Source organism: Eublepharis macularius, chromosome 10 (assembly GCF_028583425.1).
Source record: "Eublepharis macularius isolate TG4126 chromosome 10, MPM_Emac_v1.0, whole genome shotgun sequence".
NCBI lineage: Eukaryota > Metazoa > Chordata > Lepidosauria > Squamata > Eublepharidae > Eublepharis > Eublepharis macularius.
This window is the reverse complement of record NC_072799.1, coordinates 75,860,300-75,878,574: the sequence shown is the minus strand read 5'-3', so window position 1 is coordinate 75,878,574 and position 18,275 is coordinate 75,860,300. Positions and strand designations below refer to the sequence as shown.

The 18,275-nt window shown below is 38.9% G+C and overlaps 1 protein-coding gene across 1 annotated transcript in view; it reads right to left on the bottom strand.

Moving 5' to 3' along the window:
• Positions 1 to 18,275, bottom strand: part of LOC129336562 (teneurin-3) — a 208,115-nt gene that overhangs the window by 123,659 nt on the left and 66,181 nt on the right. The window contains exons 8-9 of the mRNA XM_054989724.1: positions 16,867 to 17,067; positions 13,379 to 13,564 (exon numbers count right to left, since the gene is read on the bottom strand). Of these exons, the coding sequence (XP_054845699.1) occupies positions 13,379 to 13,564; positions 16,867 to 17,067 (387 nt within the window). The remainder of the gene's footprint in view (positions 1 to 13,378; positions 13,565 to 16,866; positions 17,068 to 18,275) is intronic.

Genomic DNA, 18,275 nt, shown 5'->3' with positions numbered 1-18,275 from the left:
CTGGCCCCTCCCTGTCTTGCTCCTTTCCCCTCGGGACAAGTTTCACTACAGGGCTCTTCTTTCTCTCAGGACCACTCCGAGACAGCTGCTTTGAACTAAACTAGTTCTATGCAGAGTGCAAGGCCTAAAACAGATGAAGAAGAATGGTACAGCTGGGTGACAGCAGCATACTGATGTTATCGGGTGTCATATCTCCATGCAATTGTGCCCAGTGGCTTGGTATATATATTGAAAGGGGGGGGGACAAAACGGAGCCCTCCAGGACTCCATAGCATGTATTCTGATGGCATAAACATGTGGGAGAAGGACAGAGCCAAAGATGGTGATGAGATGGAAATGAGTGGAATATCTATAGAGTGATCTATAATGAAAAGGGAAGCGACCTACAGTGAAAAGAGAAGCCATTTCAGTGGGACAACTTTGCATAAGGGACAGAGTAGATTTGGAGCTGTTGATCTGAGAAAATAAATTAACCTTGTAAATAAGATGTAGCTGGGTGTCTGTGTGTGAAAGTGGATTTCACAGAAGTAGTAATAAAGAAAGATATTTACAGAACTGGTGTGGAGGTTTTCGAAGGAAGGGTCTAGATTGGAGCAAAAGTTAAGGCTGCAGAAAGGGGAAGAGAAGGGCGATAGCAGGATAGCAATTAAAAGGTACCTGTATACACGTCAGTGTTTGGGTCTTTGCTGGAAGGCGCAAGGGTGGTAAGAAAGTGGGGTAGGTCAGGATGGCACAAGAGGATACCAATTGGCTCCTCATTCTTCACTTCACCAAAAAGAAACAAAACCAGAGAAAATCCAATGAAAATTACAATGCCTAAGATACGGCAGAGATAATCCTTTCCCTGACCATTACTTCTCTGCTCCCAATTGTTCCCTGACAACTATCCCTGTTCCACAGAATTTCAAACATGTTCTTGAGGATAAATGTCTTTCTGAAGGTCAGGGGAAGAGGGACAGCTTTGAGGAGGTGATGATATGGAAGGAGAAAGAGTTAAATACTCTTTCACAACTTTTCCACCGTACATTTTTCTTCTGGCCCCCGTCACTTTTCATGAAACAGGGGTTGTTATGGTAAAGATTTGTTCACCCTTTAATATCAAGTCCAGCCTTTTGAGTTCTTAATTTTGTTTCAGTAGTAACAAGAAGCTTTGATTTCAGGTCTGATTTAGGGGGGGAAATTAAAAAGATGAAGCAATATTTGAGATAGCTGTGTTGGTCTGTAGCAGAAGATCTGGGCCTAGTAGCACCTCTTTAAGGTGACATATAGGCTTTACTGGACCAGAATCTTGCTCTAGGATGAGAGAGTTATGCTTGCTCCCTCCCTGCTATAGCTTTAGCATGTGCGTGCTTGTAGCTTATTACTAGATGCTCCTATTTTCATTGCTCCTATTTCTCCTTCACTCCACATGTCTTCGATTTCAAAATGGTAGCAAACTGTTTGGCTTCCATTTTTTCAGTGTGTTTTTGGGGACACAGGAAAGTGTGGGAAAGTGTGTTCTCAAAAAAGGTGCCAAAAAAATGGAAGCCAAACAGCCTGCTACTGTTTTGAAACTGGAGACGTGTAGTGAAGGGGAAAAGCTAGCAGCGTTCAGTGAGTGGGCCATCCCTTTAATGCAGTGTGGAAACAGCCTATATGTCACCAAAACTAATTTCACTATCAAATTCAGATTTCTGTTAGTTGTACTGCAAAAAAAGAGAGCATTCCAACAACTCAAGTATGGCAATATTTTGCACAAACAATTGATGTAAGAAACACTGTGTAACTTACAAAGAAGGAACAAATATAGTGACAACTTCTATTTTTCATGCAATGAAATTTCTAAATCTCGCAGGAAAATCCTCATTTACTAGTACTTCTTTTCCACAACAGGTCTTAATGCAGGCTTTCTTAAAAGTAATGTTTTTCATTAGTCTTCCATTAGAGATGTAAGTAGGTATCATCCTTAGATTATTCATGTGCTAGCTCCTGTAGATATGACAGAATACCTACAGTCTGTGAATAAGTATATATTAAATCCATTTATTCCAATCAGCTCCTGTTTAAATCAGCATGAACAGCATGCCCAGTGATTTGATGTTCCTTAATTGGTACTCACTGCACTGTTTTATTACTGATTACCCTGTCATAAAGGATTATAGCAGTGACATAATTTTCAATGCAGTATAACAAATCCAGGCCCATATTAGTTTATTCAACCGCTTTATGAGATATTTTCACTTACTATGTCCAGGACTGCAATTAGTAAGCATCCTGTTTACTTTAATAGCTTCTCAAGATGATTGTCAGATAAGAGCTCACGGTGGAAGTAAAATATTTGCCTTGGTGCTAACAACTGATCTCCCTGCCCCTTGGAGCGAAATATAAATAAGACTTAAAGGCAAGCTTGCAAGGCAAATTCTTAATAGCCAATTCCATGAGACACAAGAGTGGTGAGGGTGAAGGACCAGATGCAATGAGTGACACAGCAGGCAAGCACCCTTATCTGCGGCACTGAAAGACAACACAGGACATGGTACCGGCACAAATCTAACTGGTGTAGCCCCACCCACCTCACAGGGTGATTGTTGTGGGGTAATAATAACACTTTGTAAACCGCTCTGAGTGGGCATTAAGTTGTCCTGAAGGGCGGTATATAAATCGAATGTTATTATTATTATTATTATTATTATTATCACAGAATGTAAAGCAGCAGCCTACTGAAACATGGTTTTATGGCACATAATTTGGGACAGGGAACTTCTCTTGGGGAAGAACTGAGAAGCATTCTTTTATATAGTATCCTCAGAGCCTTTCAGCAATCACAGAGCTAGTTATGTGTGTGCAATCTTACATGCCTAAGTTTGCTGATAAGTAAATAGACATAACGGAACGCATTGGGCTGCCTTATACTGACTCAGACAGAGTTCTGTTCTGACTGGCAGTGGCTTTCCAGGATCTCCGGAAAAGACTCTGATCAGAAACCTTCAGGCAGATCTCCTAGTACCCAATCCTTCTCACAGGAGATGGAGGAGGCAGAATCTGGGACCTTCTGCATGAAAAGCAAATGCTCTGCCACTGAATTGTGGCCCCGTCCCAGTAACTAAACGGAACAGATCTACTCGCATTGAAAATTCACAAGAAACTGCGGCAGTTATTTCTTATCAGATGTTGCTCTGTGCATCGTTGCTGCTACACGGATTCATAAGAATGGAGTACTCACATCTTACATACATTTAACTTCCTAAAATCCAGATAAAACATGTATTGAATGATTCCGTGATGCAGTCTGGTATATTTACTTGAAAGATAACGGGTTGGATTCAGTGGGTATTCCTGCTAAGTGAGGAATCTTCAACTGGATGAAGATTGCTTCTGTTGGAGCCTTATTTTTAACAGAAGTCCACATCTACTGCTAGAATAGTTCTGCATTGTTTGTTTAATTATTATGTTTTATGGCACTGATTTTACTTGTAAACTGCCTTGAGTGAGATTCTGAAGAGATGGCATAAATAACAGGAATGAATGAATGAATGAATGAATGAATGAATGAATGAATGAAGTTTGACAATCACAGCAGATGGATCAATACAGCAGTTTGGGGATTAGCATGTTAGTTTTGTTATTAACCATTTATAAAATCATTGTTCAAACCTAACAGCTCTCCTTTTGTTCTAGGACCAAATATTTAACAATCCATAGTAGAAACCGAATTACTACTTTCCTTTCACTGTGTAGTATTCCTACAGTAACGGCAAGTATCGACATTACCCAGAGGCATGGCAAGATGATGCATGAGTCACTCACACACCTTCTCTGTGAAGACAAAGCCACTCTTGCCTAAAGTCACTGACCTACAAGTCATGAAGCCACTTGCCAAAGGAGTAAGGGAAGCATTTCCCCAAAAAGTTCTAAAGCAGTGCAAATGGAATTCTCTGCTTCTATTACAAAGGATCCACAGAAAGGAATTTTCGATGTATTGTCGAAGGCTTTCACGGCCAGAGAACGATGGTTGTTGTGGGTTTTCCGGGCTGTATTGCCGTGGTCTTGGCATTGTAGTTCCTGACGTTTCGCCAGCAGCTGTCTTTTGGTGCTACACCTCTGAAGATGCCAGCCACAGCTGCTGGCGAAACGTCAGGAACTACAATGCCAAGACCACGGCAATACAGCCCGGAAAACCCACAACAACCAAAGGAATTTTCCATTGATTTCATTCTGCATAATGGCTGCAAAGGTTGTTTTGTGGTAGAAAAATGGTTCTGTGTCTTTGGGCAGTACCCTCCTTAGTTACACCCTATTTTCTATACTCCAGCCTGTTTCCAAATTGCCTCTGTTAATTGTAATTACTGTCCCATAGTTACACATTCAGTCATATAATATATTAATTTTTTTCCAAGCAATATCTAATAGTTTAGATTTGGTGACAATGTTTCTGTTTTCCCAAGTCTTTTCTTTTATTATCAAAATACTGTCATTTTCTGAACTGTTCAAAGTTCTGTGCTGACAGAAGCCTTTATTCTTCCTACAGAGAATGCTTACTCTTCATTTTCTAATCCTGCAGCAGTAAGAATAATTCTGAATTTGAACCTCCAATTGTAATAGATCGCACTTTTTCTTGCATAGTCTGTAGAGTGCCAGACCAGCTGTATTCTTTGAACATTCTGTCCATTCATATATCTATCAATTTCCTGGGCAATAGCCACCAATGTGTTCACAGCACAGCTGCAATTTTAAACCTTAAGAACTTTCTTTTTGAAGTCTATTTTTTGGGTGAAGTTCTATGCTTAAATTTACCCATTTTGGTAAATGGGTTTGACTTACTTAATTGCAAATTAATTTTCAGTAAGTAACAGATAAGTACTATTTATGTGCCATACCCATATACATTCTTGTATGAACGTGATTCCATGATGCTCCCTTCTTATTTCTAGTGTGGACACATATCTGAGTCATTTTTTTTCCTTTTATGTTAACATGCAGGATAAGGTCCTCTTTAAAGGATGAGTGCTCGATGAAATTATCAGGTATTTTCATCTTGCAAGATTCAGGGGACAGGGGCTGTATTAAAGGAGGAGAATTGGGTGAGACTGAATGAAAAAGCTGGTTGGATCCAACTCACAGCTAACATCAAACAGGACTAGGTTACTCATAGTAGGCTTAAAACAGCTGTTTCTAACCCTGACTTCTGTCTATGCCTTTCAATGTCACTGCTGCTCTACCTCCCGTCTCATAGATTCTGGATGAATGTTTTACTTTAAACAGTCCTCTGGCATCTCAGCCATCATGTCCTCTATTAACTTAACATCTGGCTCCATAACCCCAACCCTTGCTAGTTTTTTTTAATTAATAACTTTATTTAAAAGAAGAAAAAAGACAATAGAAAGGGCATAAAGAATCTTGCACAGAATGCAGAATAATAGATTTAAGCTACAAACAAAAATATCAGCAAGATACATAACAACACAGCTACATTTGCTAGTTTCTGTATTGCTCACTGCTTGACCAGTTTGTTTCTCAAGTCAGAGGTACCAACCCCCCACTCCCCAGGTCTCAAGAAGCCTACACTAGTCTATCTCCTAGAAGCCTTAGATCCTTTAAATCAAACCCGCAAGTCCTATAGCCACCAGATTTCGGAATCCCTGGATCCAGAGTTCTGAATCTCAGGTACAAATTCCATAGTAATTGTCCCTGCCTACTTACAGAAGCTTGCTTCATACATTGGGGACTGTGGGGATAATGAAGCGATGATGCCTGGTAGGTAAAAGCAGCTAACTAACTTCATCTCTCCTTTGAATACTTAATGAGAATAATTCTCATGCACACCACTTGCATTTAACCACATGCAAATGTGGATAAATATTAATTTTGGACAGAACAATCATTGTTTCTACACCATAACAATTAAACAGCTGTAATGCATCTCATGAGTTAAGTGATCGAGCTGCAGGCAAGTTCTATAAACAGATGGTCCTACCCACTCATACTTAATGTTATAGATTTCTTTTAAAAGAGGTGTTGATAGATCAGAATGCAGTGGAATTTTAAAACAAATTTCCTAATTTGCAATGTAAATTATTCTAACAATAAGCTTGAATGTAGAACAAAAATTATAAAGATTTGTTTTTAATGGTGACACTAACACAACACTCGGATATGGTAGATTCTTCACCAACATAATTATTTGCTAATTCCATTAAGCTGAAAGCATTTAATAGGAAAGCAGCTGGTGAAGCATTCACTCTTACAGGGTTTCCTATCACTGTTATTTAATTTGCCCAAGATATGTGTCAGTTAATTTGTAAAAACAAGAGCCCATCACAAATAATCTCTCTTCCAATTGCACACAGTTGCACAGCTGGGAGCAATCTAGTGAAAAATACATATGTTTAAAGTTAAGCATAACTATGCAGTTTGAGTGACAGTGATTTCACTGGGATTCTACTTGATAATTTTTTTAAACGATAATAATTTAGTTAATTCTAAAATCAATCACAAAAGATAGAAATCCCAGTAAGGTGCACCCTGATCTGGTGATTGCTAAAAGGCAACAGTCTACCTGCCTAGGGATAGTGTTTTTATTTATGCAAAAGTTTCTCCATCATTCAATTTGGTGCACTAAGAAGAATACAATCACAGCGTGGGGACAGTGTCATTGGTGAACCAAGCAGGGATGCCCACACATCTAGTTAAGAGTCCAGTAGCATCTTTAAGACTAACCAACTTTATTGTAGCATAAGCTTTTAAGAGCCACAGCTCTCTTCGTCAGATGCTGTGGCTCTCAAAAGCTTATGCTACAATAAAGTTGGTTAGTCTTAAAGGTGCTACTGGACTCTTTACTATTTTGCTAATACAGACTAACATGGCTAACTCCTCTGGACATATATTTAAGCATTCAGTGAATTTTACATTGCAGCATCTGTTAGAATTAGAGATGTGCAATTTGGTATTCCCGAGCCAAATAGATACCTGAAAAATACCTATTTGGGTATATTTGAACGAACTAGTATTTACATTCCTGAATAATCTGTATATATTCGGGAATATCCCAGAATCTCATTTTTCAAGGAAGGGAGGCACCAGGAGGAAGGGAGAGCAAGGCAGCATTACTCTCTCTCTCTCTCTCTGTGTGTGTGTGTGAGTGAGTTTTGCTTGCTTGCTATAAGACAATGCCAGGTCTGGCTGCTGTCTTGGTATTGGTTGGATGTAGGGATTCTCTGGGTTGATGTTGGTTCTGTTGGGCTTGCATTGGCTCTGGATTCTGCCTGGCATCTTTACGTGACACTGGTTCTGTAAGGCTTGTAACAATGTCCCTTGCTTCAGTTTAGTTCTGCTGAGATTCTCTGGTTTGACATTGATTCTGGTGGGATTGTCTGGTTTGATGTTGGTTCTGTTGGGCTTTGCTGGTTCTGTCTGCATTGGGAGGCTTTTGGTCATTGCTATTGTGTTTGGCTAAGGCTCCCTGTGTCCTGGAGAAAGCCTTGGATTTCACCCGCATAGGAAACAATAATGGCTTGGGGCAACTTATTCAGGGGGCTGTAGAATTGGACCCTATGGTCCAATTCACTTAAAACTTGGGGGTCTTTAGAGGACAGCAGCAATTTTGGTGCAGTTTGCTTCAAAAATTGTCCCTCCAGCCCCCTGAAGGATTTCCCCATAGGGAATAATGGAGCCGAAGATATTCGGAATTCAGAATAAGACCCAAATCTGAATATTATACCGGTATTTTTTAATCCATATATTGGGAAACCAAATATATATGGTATTCTGGATATATGAATCTGAATAATACCATTTTTTAGTGCATACTCCTAATTAGAATGTTTAATCAAGCAATACATTTTCAAGATAGGTGCCTAATCCCCAGTTACATGTGATACACATACAATAGACACAAGCAAGGTTGGATTTGGGACTGGGAGCTGAAATTATAAACAGGCATCTTTCTTTGTTTAAAAATTAAAGTAGCCGTATCCTTGCCCATTTTGAGGCAATAATTAGGTTAAGACTTATTGTGTAGTTAAATTGTTTTTAGATTTACTGGTGCGTTGTTTCCCTTTAGAGCACAAAATAGTTAATTTTGATTGTTTTTCACCTGATACGTGAATGGTTTCCAGCTCAACATAAAGATTTCAAGAAGAGACTTTTTCATGGTCCCTTTTTGGATCTCACTTTTGACGCTGGTAAATTTGTTTAAGGGGGGGGGAAACCCACCAATTTTGGTTTGTTTCTTTTGTGCCAAACTACTGAATTTCCCATGTATACCAATTTGGGGTTTCCGATGCCGTGCTGAAGTAGCTAGATGCAGGTCACCTGCCAAAAGTTTCCAAACATTAAGAGGATGCACATGGAGGGAGGGAATCAGAAGACAGGCATAGAAGAGATAAACATAACAAGGGCTCAAATTTAGACAAACCTAATGAGGTATAAGTGAACAAGACATAAAAGATATTAGGCTAACTAAGACAAAACACGAGGAAAACATAGGTTGTGGATGAGTATACATGTGTATTTATAAATATTTAGACTTCTGATAGATCTATATTAAGGATATTCTCAGGTACTTTACTCAGGTTCAGATGTGAGGCACTGTTTGTTTAGAATTTTGGTCAGATTCTTTAATGCTATAGGAGATTCTTTAATGCCATAATGACATGTGTTGAGATTAGTTTCAGGTAGGTAGCCGGGTTGGTTTGCAGCAGCGTATCGGGATTTGAGTCCAGTGGCACCTTAGAGACCCACAAGGTTTTCAGGGTGTATGCTTTTGAGAATCAAAGCTCTCTTGGAATCTGGGAGCTTTTGACTCTCAGAAGCTTATACCTTGAAAATCTTGTGGGTATCGAAGGTGCCACTGGACTTAAATCCTAATGTTGAGATCAGTTAATCACAGTGAGAGTAAGAAAACACACATGAACCCTATGCTAGTTCATTCATGTAAACATTTTTCTTTCAGCTCCTACTTAATTTAGTTTGCAGTACCAGTGAGAAAATAAAATGCTTAGGTAAGAGCAAGGTGCGGGCATACCTCCTTTCATCCTTGTGCTTCATTTGTGTGTGTGTATATAGTGTGAATACAGGCTAAGCACTCCCCAGACAAGGAAAGATCTCAGATTCATAACGAAGGGTCTCATGGTTTTCTCACCTGACCTATGTGTATGTTTACTGTGAAAGGCTTCTGCCTCACTTCCCCCAAAGTATGGTCAGCCTTTCTTACTTACAAACTATACAAGAAAAGCCTTTGACTCTTTTTGCAAAGGTACCACGGCTGAATTCCTTTGCCTCTATTTTCTCCCCTCTGTCTTCTATAGGCAAGGCATTCGCTTGTTCCTGCCATCAGGCTAGAATAGTTCACGCAAGAGTGTCTCTGCTTATATAAAATGACAGTCTTCGTCAAGTTAGAAGTGTGATTAGGGAAAAGTCAGTGCACAGAAATGCCAATTAGAAATGAGATATGGTATGACTATAGGCTAAGCACTCTGGCTGGACAGTGTACCTGTCGGGCACATATCTCTCGAGTTACCCTAGACTTACTCTTTCTCACCATGTTAGATGATGGAAATTTAAATACATGGAAATGTAGACCTTAAAGCAGACTGCAGCTGTAGCACCACAGGAAAAATGGCTAGATCTGGCATAATCAGTATGGATCCAAAGGTAGGAGGTCATTTCACTCAGATTAGGTTGCCCGTCCAGTTTAATGAAAAGGAACAGGATGTATTTGAGTCAGATTTTGCTTAGTTACAACCTGAATGCACATTCAGAATATAAAGCAGAATAAACATCAGGAATGCAGGTTAGAAACAAAAGAGAGGATTATCCCATGCATTGAGGTCGCACATTATTTAAGCAAATGCTTAGGGAACCCTATGTATCACAATCAGCAATACCTTAAGTGAAAGTGATAGGTACTACCTTATAAATTGGTGTATATAGGTGAACTGGCAAGAGAACATGAGAGTGTTCTGCTCCCTTTCCCACCATATAGGCTAATAAAGAGGTTTCACACCTGTATACACAACTATCCGCTAAGGAAAACCTGAAATGGTTTCAGGGCTCCTGATAAATAACAATGCCAAGGCCTTGAACTGGGCAAATCTAAAGCAATAAGAATATTCTGATCATATTAGTTAGTAGTAAGTGCTCTAAAAGTGTGCAACCCACAAATATGTGCAAGTTACTGCATAAGGAAGGATCGGATACAAATGGACCATGAACTGCTATTCCAGGTTTTCACTGAGAAATTCAATTAGTTTTTTAACATGTAATTTCTCTCCCTTCCCCTTCATTCTCAATTTGCCTCTTCATTTGTATTCAGGATAGCACTTATTAAGAAGCCCCCAAAATTTCCATCTCTCCAGCTTAAAGAAAGGTATTTCTTTGAGGTGCTCTCTGCTAATAGTGCTTTAAACACCAAGTTGTTTATTGAGTAACATTGATTTTCATGTATATGCAGGCAATTCAAATGGAAATCTGGCCTGGGGGAAATCCTAATTCCTTTAAACTACAAAAGAAGAACAGCTATTCCTGTAAAGAACTACATTAGAATGAGAGGTCATTAATGATCACAAAACGTGCTTTCTTCAGAAAAAAATGTAGACATGCTGGACAAAGCGCCTTTACGAAACACTAAGGTCGCTATGGGGTTAGAATGCCAGTCAGTGAAAAACTGAAAATGAAACACTAACAGCTGGGGAATTAACTGGTTAAACACCACGGAAAAGACAGAAATATTTTGAGTCCGTACAAACTTCAGTCTCACACCTTATATCTTGTTTTCGTCAGGTGTCATGATCGTGCAGTTTGCAAGTATTACCACCCAAATTATTGATGTATGTATTTTTCCATTGCTATTATATAACGTATTATTTCCTCTTCTGTTCCATTTAGACCTGTGAACATGCCAGCAGAGGGACTCAAAAAATGCCCTCCTCTTATGCCACCTTGAGCCACAAGGAAAGGCAGCATATCAATATTTTAATAATTAAATAAAGTAAATAAATACAAGTTAGTTGTTTCAGACTTCCTTTGGATGCTGTAAGGACATTGTATTCTGTGTCCATTTTATCTTTGCTGCACAATCTGTCTCTGCTGACACCGATTCTATCAATTGTTCTATCGGCATATTCCCCAGTTGCCTTTAATACATACCTTCTGCTACATGCATTCCTTGTATTAAATTAGAAAGTCTTAATGTCTACAGAGGAAATCTAAAATTGCTTAACTGAGATGACAAAATCATGTTGCTAATAATACAATTGGGTACTCTTAACATTTTGGGGACTATTTTTTTCAGAATTTATATTTCTTTTTGTTCCACACGAAAGACTGTGAATTGAAAGTGACAAAACTTTGGGGGGAACGGTATGGAGAGGTAGAGGGGTAAGACACTCAGCAAATTAAAGAAACTCCCAACCAAATCACTTTACATGACTTTAGCAGAAATTATTCATCTGTTTTTAATTCATTTATTAAAATTTCAATTTTCTCTATTTTTGCATAGGCAGCAATGTATACATCTAAATATATATGAAATACACATAGAAATGTAAAGACCGGCTTCAGCAATGGTGAAGGGGAAAAAATCAGTTTGTGCTTTAATACATTGCCAAAACTGTTTAAGAACAGTTCATCCATGTATAACTACTATTACACTTGATCTCAGCCAAAAATCTGAGAAATGACTATAAGCCTTATAGTCAGGGTTGCCAACCTCAGGGTGATGGCTGGAGATCTCCCAGAATTACAACTGATCTCCAGGCTACAGAGATCAGTTCCCCTGGAGAAAATGGCTCCCCTGGAGAAAATGTGGACTCTATGGCATTATATCCTATCGAGGCTCCTTACCTCCCCAAATTCCACACCCCGTGACTCCACCCCCAAATCTCCAGACATTCCCCAGCCTGGAACTTGTAACCCAACTTGTAGTATGGCCAAAGTCAGTGAGGCTAACAGGAGAGAGATCTGCTGAAGAATTACTGCTTGGCAAAGCTGATGCTTACTATGATTTTCTACATTCATTTTGCCTTAGAAATTGCTTCAGAGGAAGATAATATTGAAACAGGCATGAAGAATCACTTAATAACAACAACAACAACATCAGATTTATATACCACCCTTCAGGACAACGTAATGCCCACTCAGAGTGGTTTACAAAGTATGCCATTATTATCCCCACAACAAAACACCCTGTGAGGTGGGTGGGGCTGAGAGTGCTCCAGAGAGCTGCGACTAGCCCAAGGTCACCCAGCTGGCTTCAAGGGGAGGAATGGGGAATCAAACCCAGTTCTCCAGATTAGAGCCCCGTGCTCTTAACCACTACACCAAACTGGCTCACCAAACTTGGCATTTTATGACAACTCTCTCATTTTTGCACTTCCTAGTGATTCATTATGGCCCACAGATCCAACTTACAGTGCAGTAGAGTTGCACCCTGCTAAGTCTGTAGAAGTCAAAGGCTTAGATAGGAACAATGCTTAGAATCGTATGGTAACTGAGTTTGTCTGATCACAAACCAGCTTTTTGAGAAACACATCTAACAAAATTCTAGGAAAGTAAATTATCTTTCATGTCATGTGAATAAACAAAGGCTATATCCATATGATCGGCAGCATGCAAAGAAAACAAAGTGAGCCTTTCACTATAAAATACAGAATTCCTGGTCTTGCTTGTAATAACTGTAAGAGCTGAAAACCATCACATTCCTTAACATGTCCATACTGAAATAAAAACATCATGCCTGCTAACAAAGCAAAACAAAAATAATATGAGGGGACTAGATTTCTTGACAACCATGTTTTAGCACTTATGTTTTCTTTTATGAATAAAATAATAAAAAGCCCCTTTATCTACAATAACTTCTATTCTAATGGTAAATATGTACATACAAATACATACATTAAAAAAGGAAGAAATTGTAAAGGGAAATTCTTGCCTCTCACTTCTGGGGCAAGCTGTCTATGATCACCTATTAGCAGGGCTTTTTTTCACCTGGAACGTGGTGGAACGGAGTTCCGGAACCTCTTGAAAATGGTCACATGTCTGGTGGCCCCGCCCCCTGATCTCCAGACAGAGGGGAGTTTAGATTGCCCTCTGCGCTGCTGGAGCGGCATGGAGGGCAATCTCAACTCCCCTCTGTCTGGAGATCAGGGGGCGGGGCCACCAGACATGTGACCATTTTCTCCGAGGGCAACCCACTGAGTTCCACCACCTCTTTTCCTAGAAAAAAAGCCCTGCCTATTTGATCATTTCCTTTTAAAAAATATCAATTCCTTCATGCAGAATGACAAATATTCCATTTGAAGAAGCAACCTTCAAAATGCTGCATTTCTGATTTAGACAATGCCCACCCGTATCTCTGACTTTTGAGCATTCAAGAAGGATATTAAAGTGCTGCCTCGCCTACCAATGGTGCAGTGCTCTCCATTCCATCCTTGGCTGCATTCACACTTCCCATCTTTACAAGTTCCATGTTCAGCACACCGAGGGTGGCATGCTCTTTGATTGCAGGAGGGGCCGGTCCAGCCTTCTTCACACCGACAAGTTCCACCCATGCACACACCATGTGCGCCACAGTCAACCGAACAGATTTCTGCATTAGAAATAAACAGCTGGAATTAAGGATGGGTAAGCGAATGAAGAGAAAGAGAAGAATAAATAGCCAAACTTCAGACTACAAAAAGACAAAGGCAGAATCTTTGAAAATTAAATTAAGAATTCAATTCCTAAACCCAGTTTAGATTTAACCTATTTTGGTCCAACTAGACCACAATACTGGCAAAGACCATTGTGGATGGCGTTGCCAGGCCGCCCATTGTGATGTCAGGAGAAAAACTAAAGGTCTGTGCAGCATGTGGTATGACATCACTTCCATGGAAAACTTGAATGTGATGTCACGTAGGTCTACAATTGCTGGAAACTTATGTTTTTACAACGGTGTTTCTAGCTATTCCTAAAGCAGTATGATACCACTTCCAGGTCTCTCCTGCAGTTATATAACAGTGCATGCAACACTTCGCACCCCTGTCCCTGCCCGACAAGTTCCTGTCAGTTACCGGACATGGCTTGACAACCCTAATTGTGGAACAGAACCGTTTTTTTTGAAGTGTGCCAGAGAGACAGAGAAAAAAAAAAGATTTCTTCATTCTTAATCTCTTTTGAAATTTGCTACTGGATGAAAGCACCATAACGTAGCCTGAAGGAATCACTCTAGCTCTCGATGTCTATAGCAGAATGCATCCTTTGCCTGCCTTCGGTCTGAAAAAGCGCTGAGCACCCTGCACAAGGATTATAAACGTTCAAGCCATCCATTCTGCTTACTGTTTTTTGGAAGGGAGAGTTCCTGAACCCATGTATCTTTACAGGACATTTCAGATATTCCTATTTGAGTGCTACAGAGATGAAAAAACGATGTTGGAAACTATCAAAAAGGCGTTCCCTTTTTCTCCTCCAATCTAAGCCATACTGTCCTGGGAACTCCTCATTGCTTAAAGAAGTGGGAGGCATGCAAGCAGAGTAAAAAAAAAATCTTGTTTGCCTACCTAGAGAAATACATCTGTAATTGCTAGAAAAACAAATAGCTTTCTATGCCACATCATACACCCGATTCTCAAAAGTAGTATCAGTTTTACAATATTACAGAATGCCTTTTAGCATTTCTTCTTCTTTTTTTTTAAAGAGCATAGTTTTTTGTAGAGCTAATATCAAGAGGAAAACACAATGCAATATAGCCTAAGGGAATATTGTTTAAGACCCTAAGAACAAAGCTGACAATGTCACATGTTGGTTGATGACAATATTACCTAATTTCAAGATTCCTTGTCAAACAGAACCAAACCTAACAACAAAGATAAATATTTCTTACGGATAGTGAAAAGGTGATGCACTTAAATGCTCTGAAAATGCTCTTGCTCCTCAGCTGCATTTTTCTGACTCGCAACATGCTACAGAACTTTAAATATACTCTCAAAGAATTGTGATGCTTATAAGTGGTAATAGCCTACAAAGCCAGATGACTTTTCCCACATAATGTTTTCTATTTTGGATTAGACTTTTGTATTTCAAGATCTGAGATGGCTTGATTAACTTCAGCTCATCAGCTCCAGCTGTGGAAGAAGCAGGTTTATTTCAAAGCACCAACGTTTCTCCTCAATCTAATCAATTTTTCATTAAAATGAAGGTGTTTATCAGCTTTTAGCACACTTGCTTTAAGCAAGGTGTGTCAGCCTTTGTAATGAACTTATTAATTAGAGTTAATTTAACTGAAGTGGAATTGGAGGGCTAATTAATGGACACACTGTTGATGAAGAAAGAGAAAAGCTCAGTTGCTTTTAAATCCATAAACCTTCTGATGGAACAAAGAGCTTTTCATTTTTATGTTTCACATGTTTCTTTTTCATTAGCAAGATCTATTTATTGATTCAACATTTGCAGGTCATTTGAAATATGACACTTTATTTTTATTTTTATCTATTCCTCTTATTTTATTTTGATTTTTTGATTTTTTGTTTTATTTTTATTTTTATCTATTCCTTTTCTAAACACAGAGAATGTTTGTATCAGTTTACAAGTAGGATCACCAGCCTTTTCTTTAATGAGAACACTTCTCATTAACAGAAAATATCCTAAGCTACTAAAATGAAAGAAAACTTTTTGCTTTTTTTTTTAATTGTGTTTGCTTTTCAGAATGGAAAAATAAATTTGCAATTTTGACAGCATGCTCACGAAAAGACCAATAAGAAAGCAAGAACTACACATTTACTAAGTGTTAAGTCTCTTTGCTTCTACAGTCACATGTATCAAGATACTGTAATGGTTAAGTTCTCACATGTGACAATTACTGTTTTTTACTCATTACAAAGTTACTGCCTGTGAGTCTGTTAAAGCAAAAACAAATAGGACTCCCTGCTACTAGACTCTTTACTAATTTGCAACTGAGTATTTCTGCAATTATATTTACATGCAAGTCATTATTTATACGATTTCTATGCTGCCTTTCCCGAGTCCTACTTGAGGTGGCTGCAATTTAAATGTTCAATATAATAATAAATAAGCCATTAAAATAAGCCCATAGACATAAAACAGCACAAAACTATCCATAAAACAGACCTCAGGCTACAGCAGTCCATTAGAACAGTTGAAAAGACAAAATCCGACATTAAAAGCTTGGGTAAACGTTTTGCCTTGGCACCTAAAGGAAAGGAAAGCAGGAGCCAAGCAGCTCTCAACGGAGAGGATACTCTAGAGATGAGGGGCCACCACAGAAAACATCCTGCACTTTCCACCCACCTCACTTCTGAAGGTAGGGGCATAGAGAGCAGGGATTAAGATGCCAGTCTAAACTGGTGGGCTGCATATTATGGGAGGAGATGGTTCTTCAGTACCCTGGTTCTCAGTCATCTAGGACCTTAAAAGTAATAACCTGCACTTCTATTGTACCTGGAAACAGGTGGATAACCAGTGCAGATTTTCCAGCATATGCGTGATACAATCCCTGTAACCAACCTTTGACAATAGTTTAGCTGTTGTATTTTTGTCCAGGAAGAGTGAGAAAAAAACCCCTCAAAACAGGTGCAACTGAAGAAATATTTTACTGTAATTAAAGATCCCAGGGATCTATAATTACACTAAAACATTTCTCCCACTGCATCTGTTCTTCCCCCCTTCTCTTCCTGAGTTCTGCATGGGTGTAGTCCCTTTTTTCCTGCTTGCTGTATTTTTGTACCAATTAAAGTTTCCAGTCTGTTTTCAAAGGCAGCCCCATGGAGAGCACATTACAGTAATAAAATTGGGATGCACCAGTACCTGAAGTCAATATAATTGCAGAATATTTGTAATTGCCCTGCATTAGCCCTGAAATTTTTTTTAAAAAAGATTTTTTTTAAACATCCTTACCGTTTGAGCAATCAGGACCAGTCCAATTTGGGTCACAAGTGCAGGTGCCACTTTCTTGAAGGTAGGTGCCGTGGCCAGAGCATTGATCTGGACACATAGTCTTCAGTATTTCACAGTTGTTACCACCCCATCCTGGATTACAGTGGCACTCTCCATGGATACACACGCCATGGTTTGAACAAGCTGGGTCTAAACAGTCCGCTGGAATAAGAAGACAGTTTTACGTCTATGAGCTTCATTATTACCTCCAATGACTCAGAATGTATCCTATTCACGTTATGCCCAAGTAAAGTGGCACAAAGATTCAGCAGTGTTTAGGTCCCTGAAAGGATGGAGGATAGGAAGCAGAAGCCGTGAACCAACTACAGACCTATTTCTTTAAACATGGGTCAACAATGCATAGCAAATCAATAACAAAACAACACAGCTGTTGTAATCTCCAGGAGGTCAAGAAAAATAACTGGCTGCAATTGTGCAGCATAAAATTTGCTAAAACAAAATTATTTCTATTTGCTATTTTTTTTTAAAAAAATTGGAAGTTTCAAATAATTACATTGATTTTTTTTTTAAGCAGAAAAGCAACACAGTATCTACTAAAGGCACAGGCTCCAGATACACGTTCCCAATACATGCATCTGTACTCAACCACGTATGCACATTCCATGCTTGTTACCAGCCTTTCCCTATGACATTCCTTAGCAAAAACATTTGGAACAAAATGTTACAAATTCTGCAACACTTCTAGCAAATCTTCCAATATTAACTGATGATTTAAATTAAATACATGAACATTAATATTGCGTGTGTGTGCGTGTGTGTGTGCGTCTCCCTCAATCTATTGCAAGTGTTTATAGGAAGAATCATAAAAAAATCTACGTGCCTTCAGTTACAGTAAAATTTTAAGCCTGCTGTCTGATTTTGTTGGTGATGTCAACATACATGCATAAATGATGTCTGACTAATGAAAAACTAGTGCTGCCCATAAAACTGGGTAACAAATGACAAACATCATACTTGAGTAATTAATAATCTGTACACATTAAAAACATCAAAACAAAATTAAGATTTTCGATGAATTCGTTGCCACGTGATAACAAAAGGCACCAAACCCTATGCAAGCACTATTAAAAGCCACATTAGCAACTTTAATTGCTAAAGCCGATTTATCTGAACGTGGCTTTCTCTAGAGGAGTTCTTGGTGGATTGAACCCTGATCTGCTGTTCCTGTGTTCTGACAGCCATATAGGAAACTCAGCCCTGTTTAGGAAATAAATGAGTTGCGTAGTCTCTATCTTTCTTAATTCACTTTAATGTGCTTTAGATGACGAGATTTAATTTAGTAATTTGACTCAATAAAACATTACACTTATAGGGTCAATGGTCTGAAAATTTAATTCCAGAAACTTAAT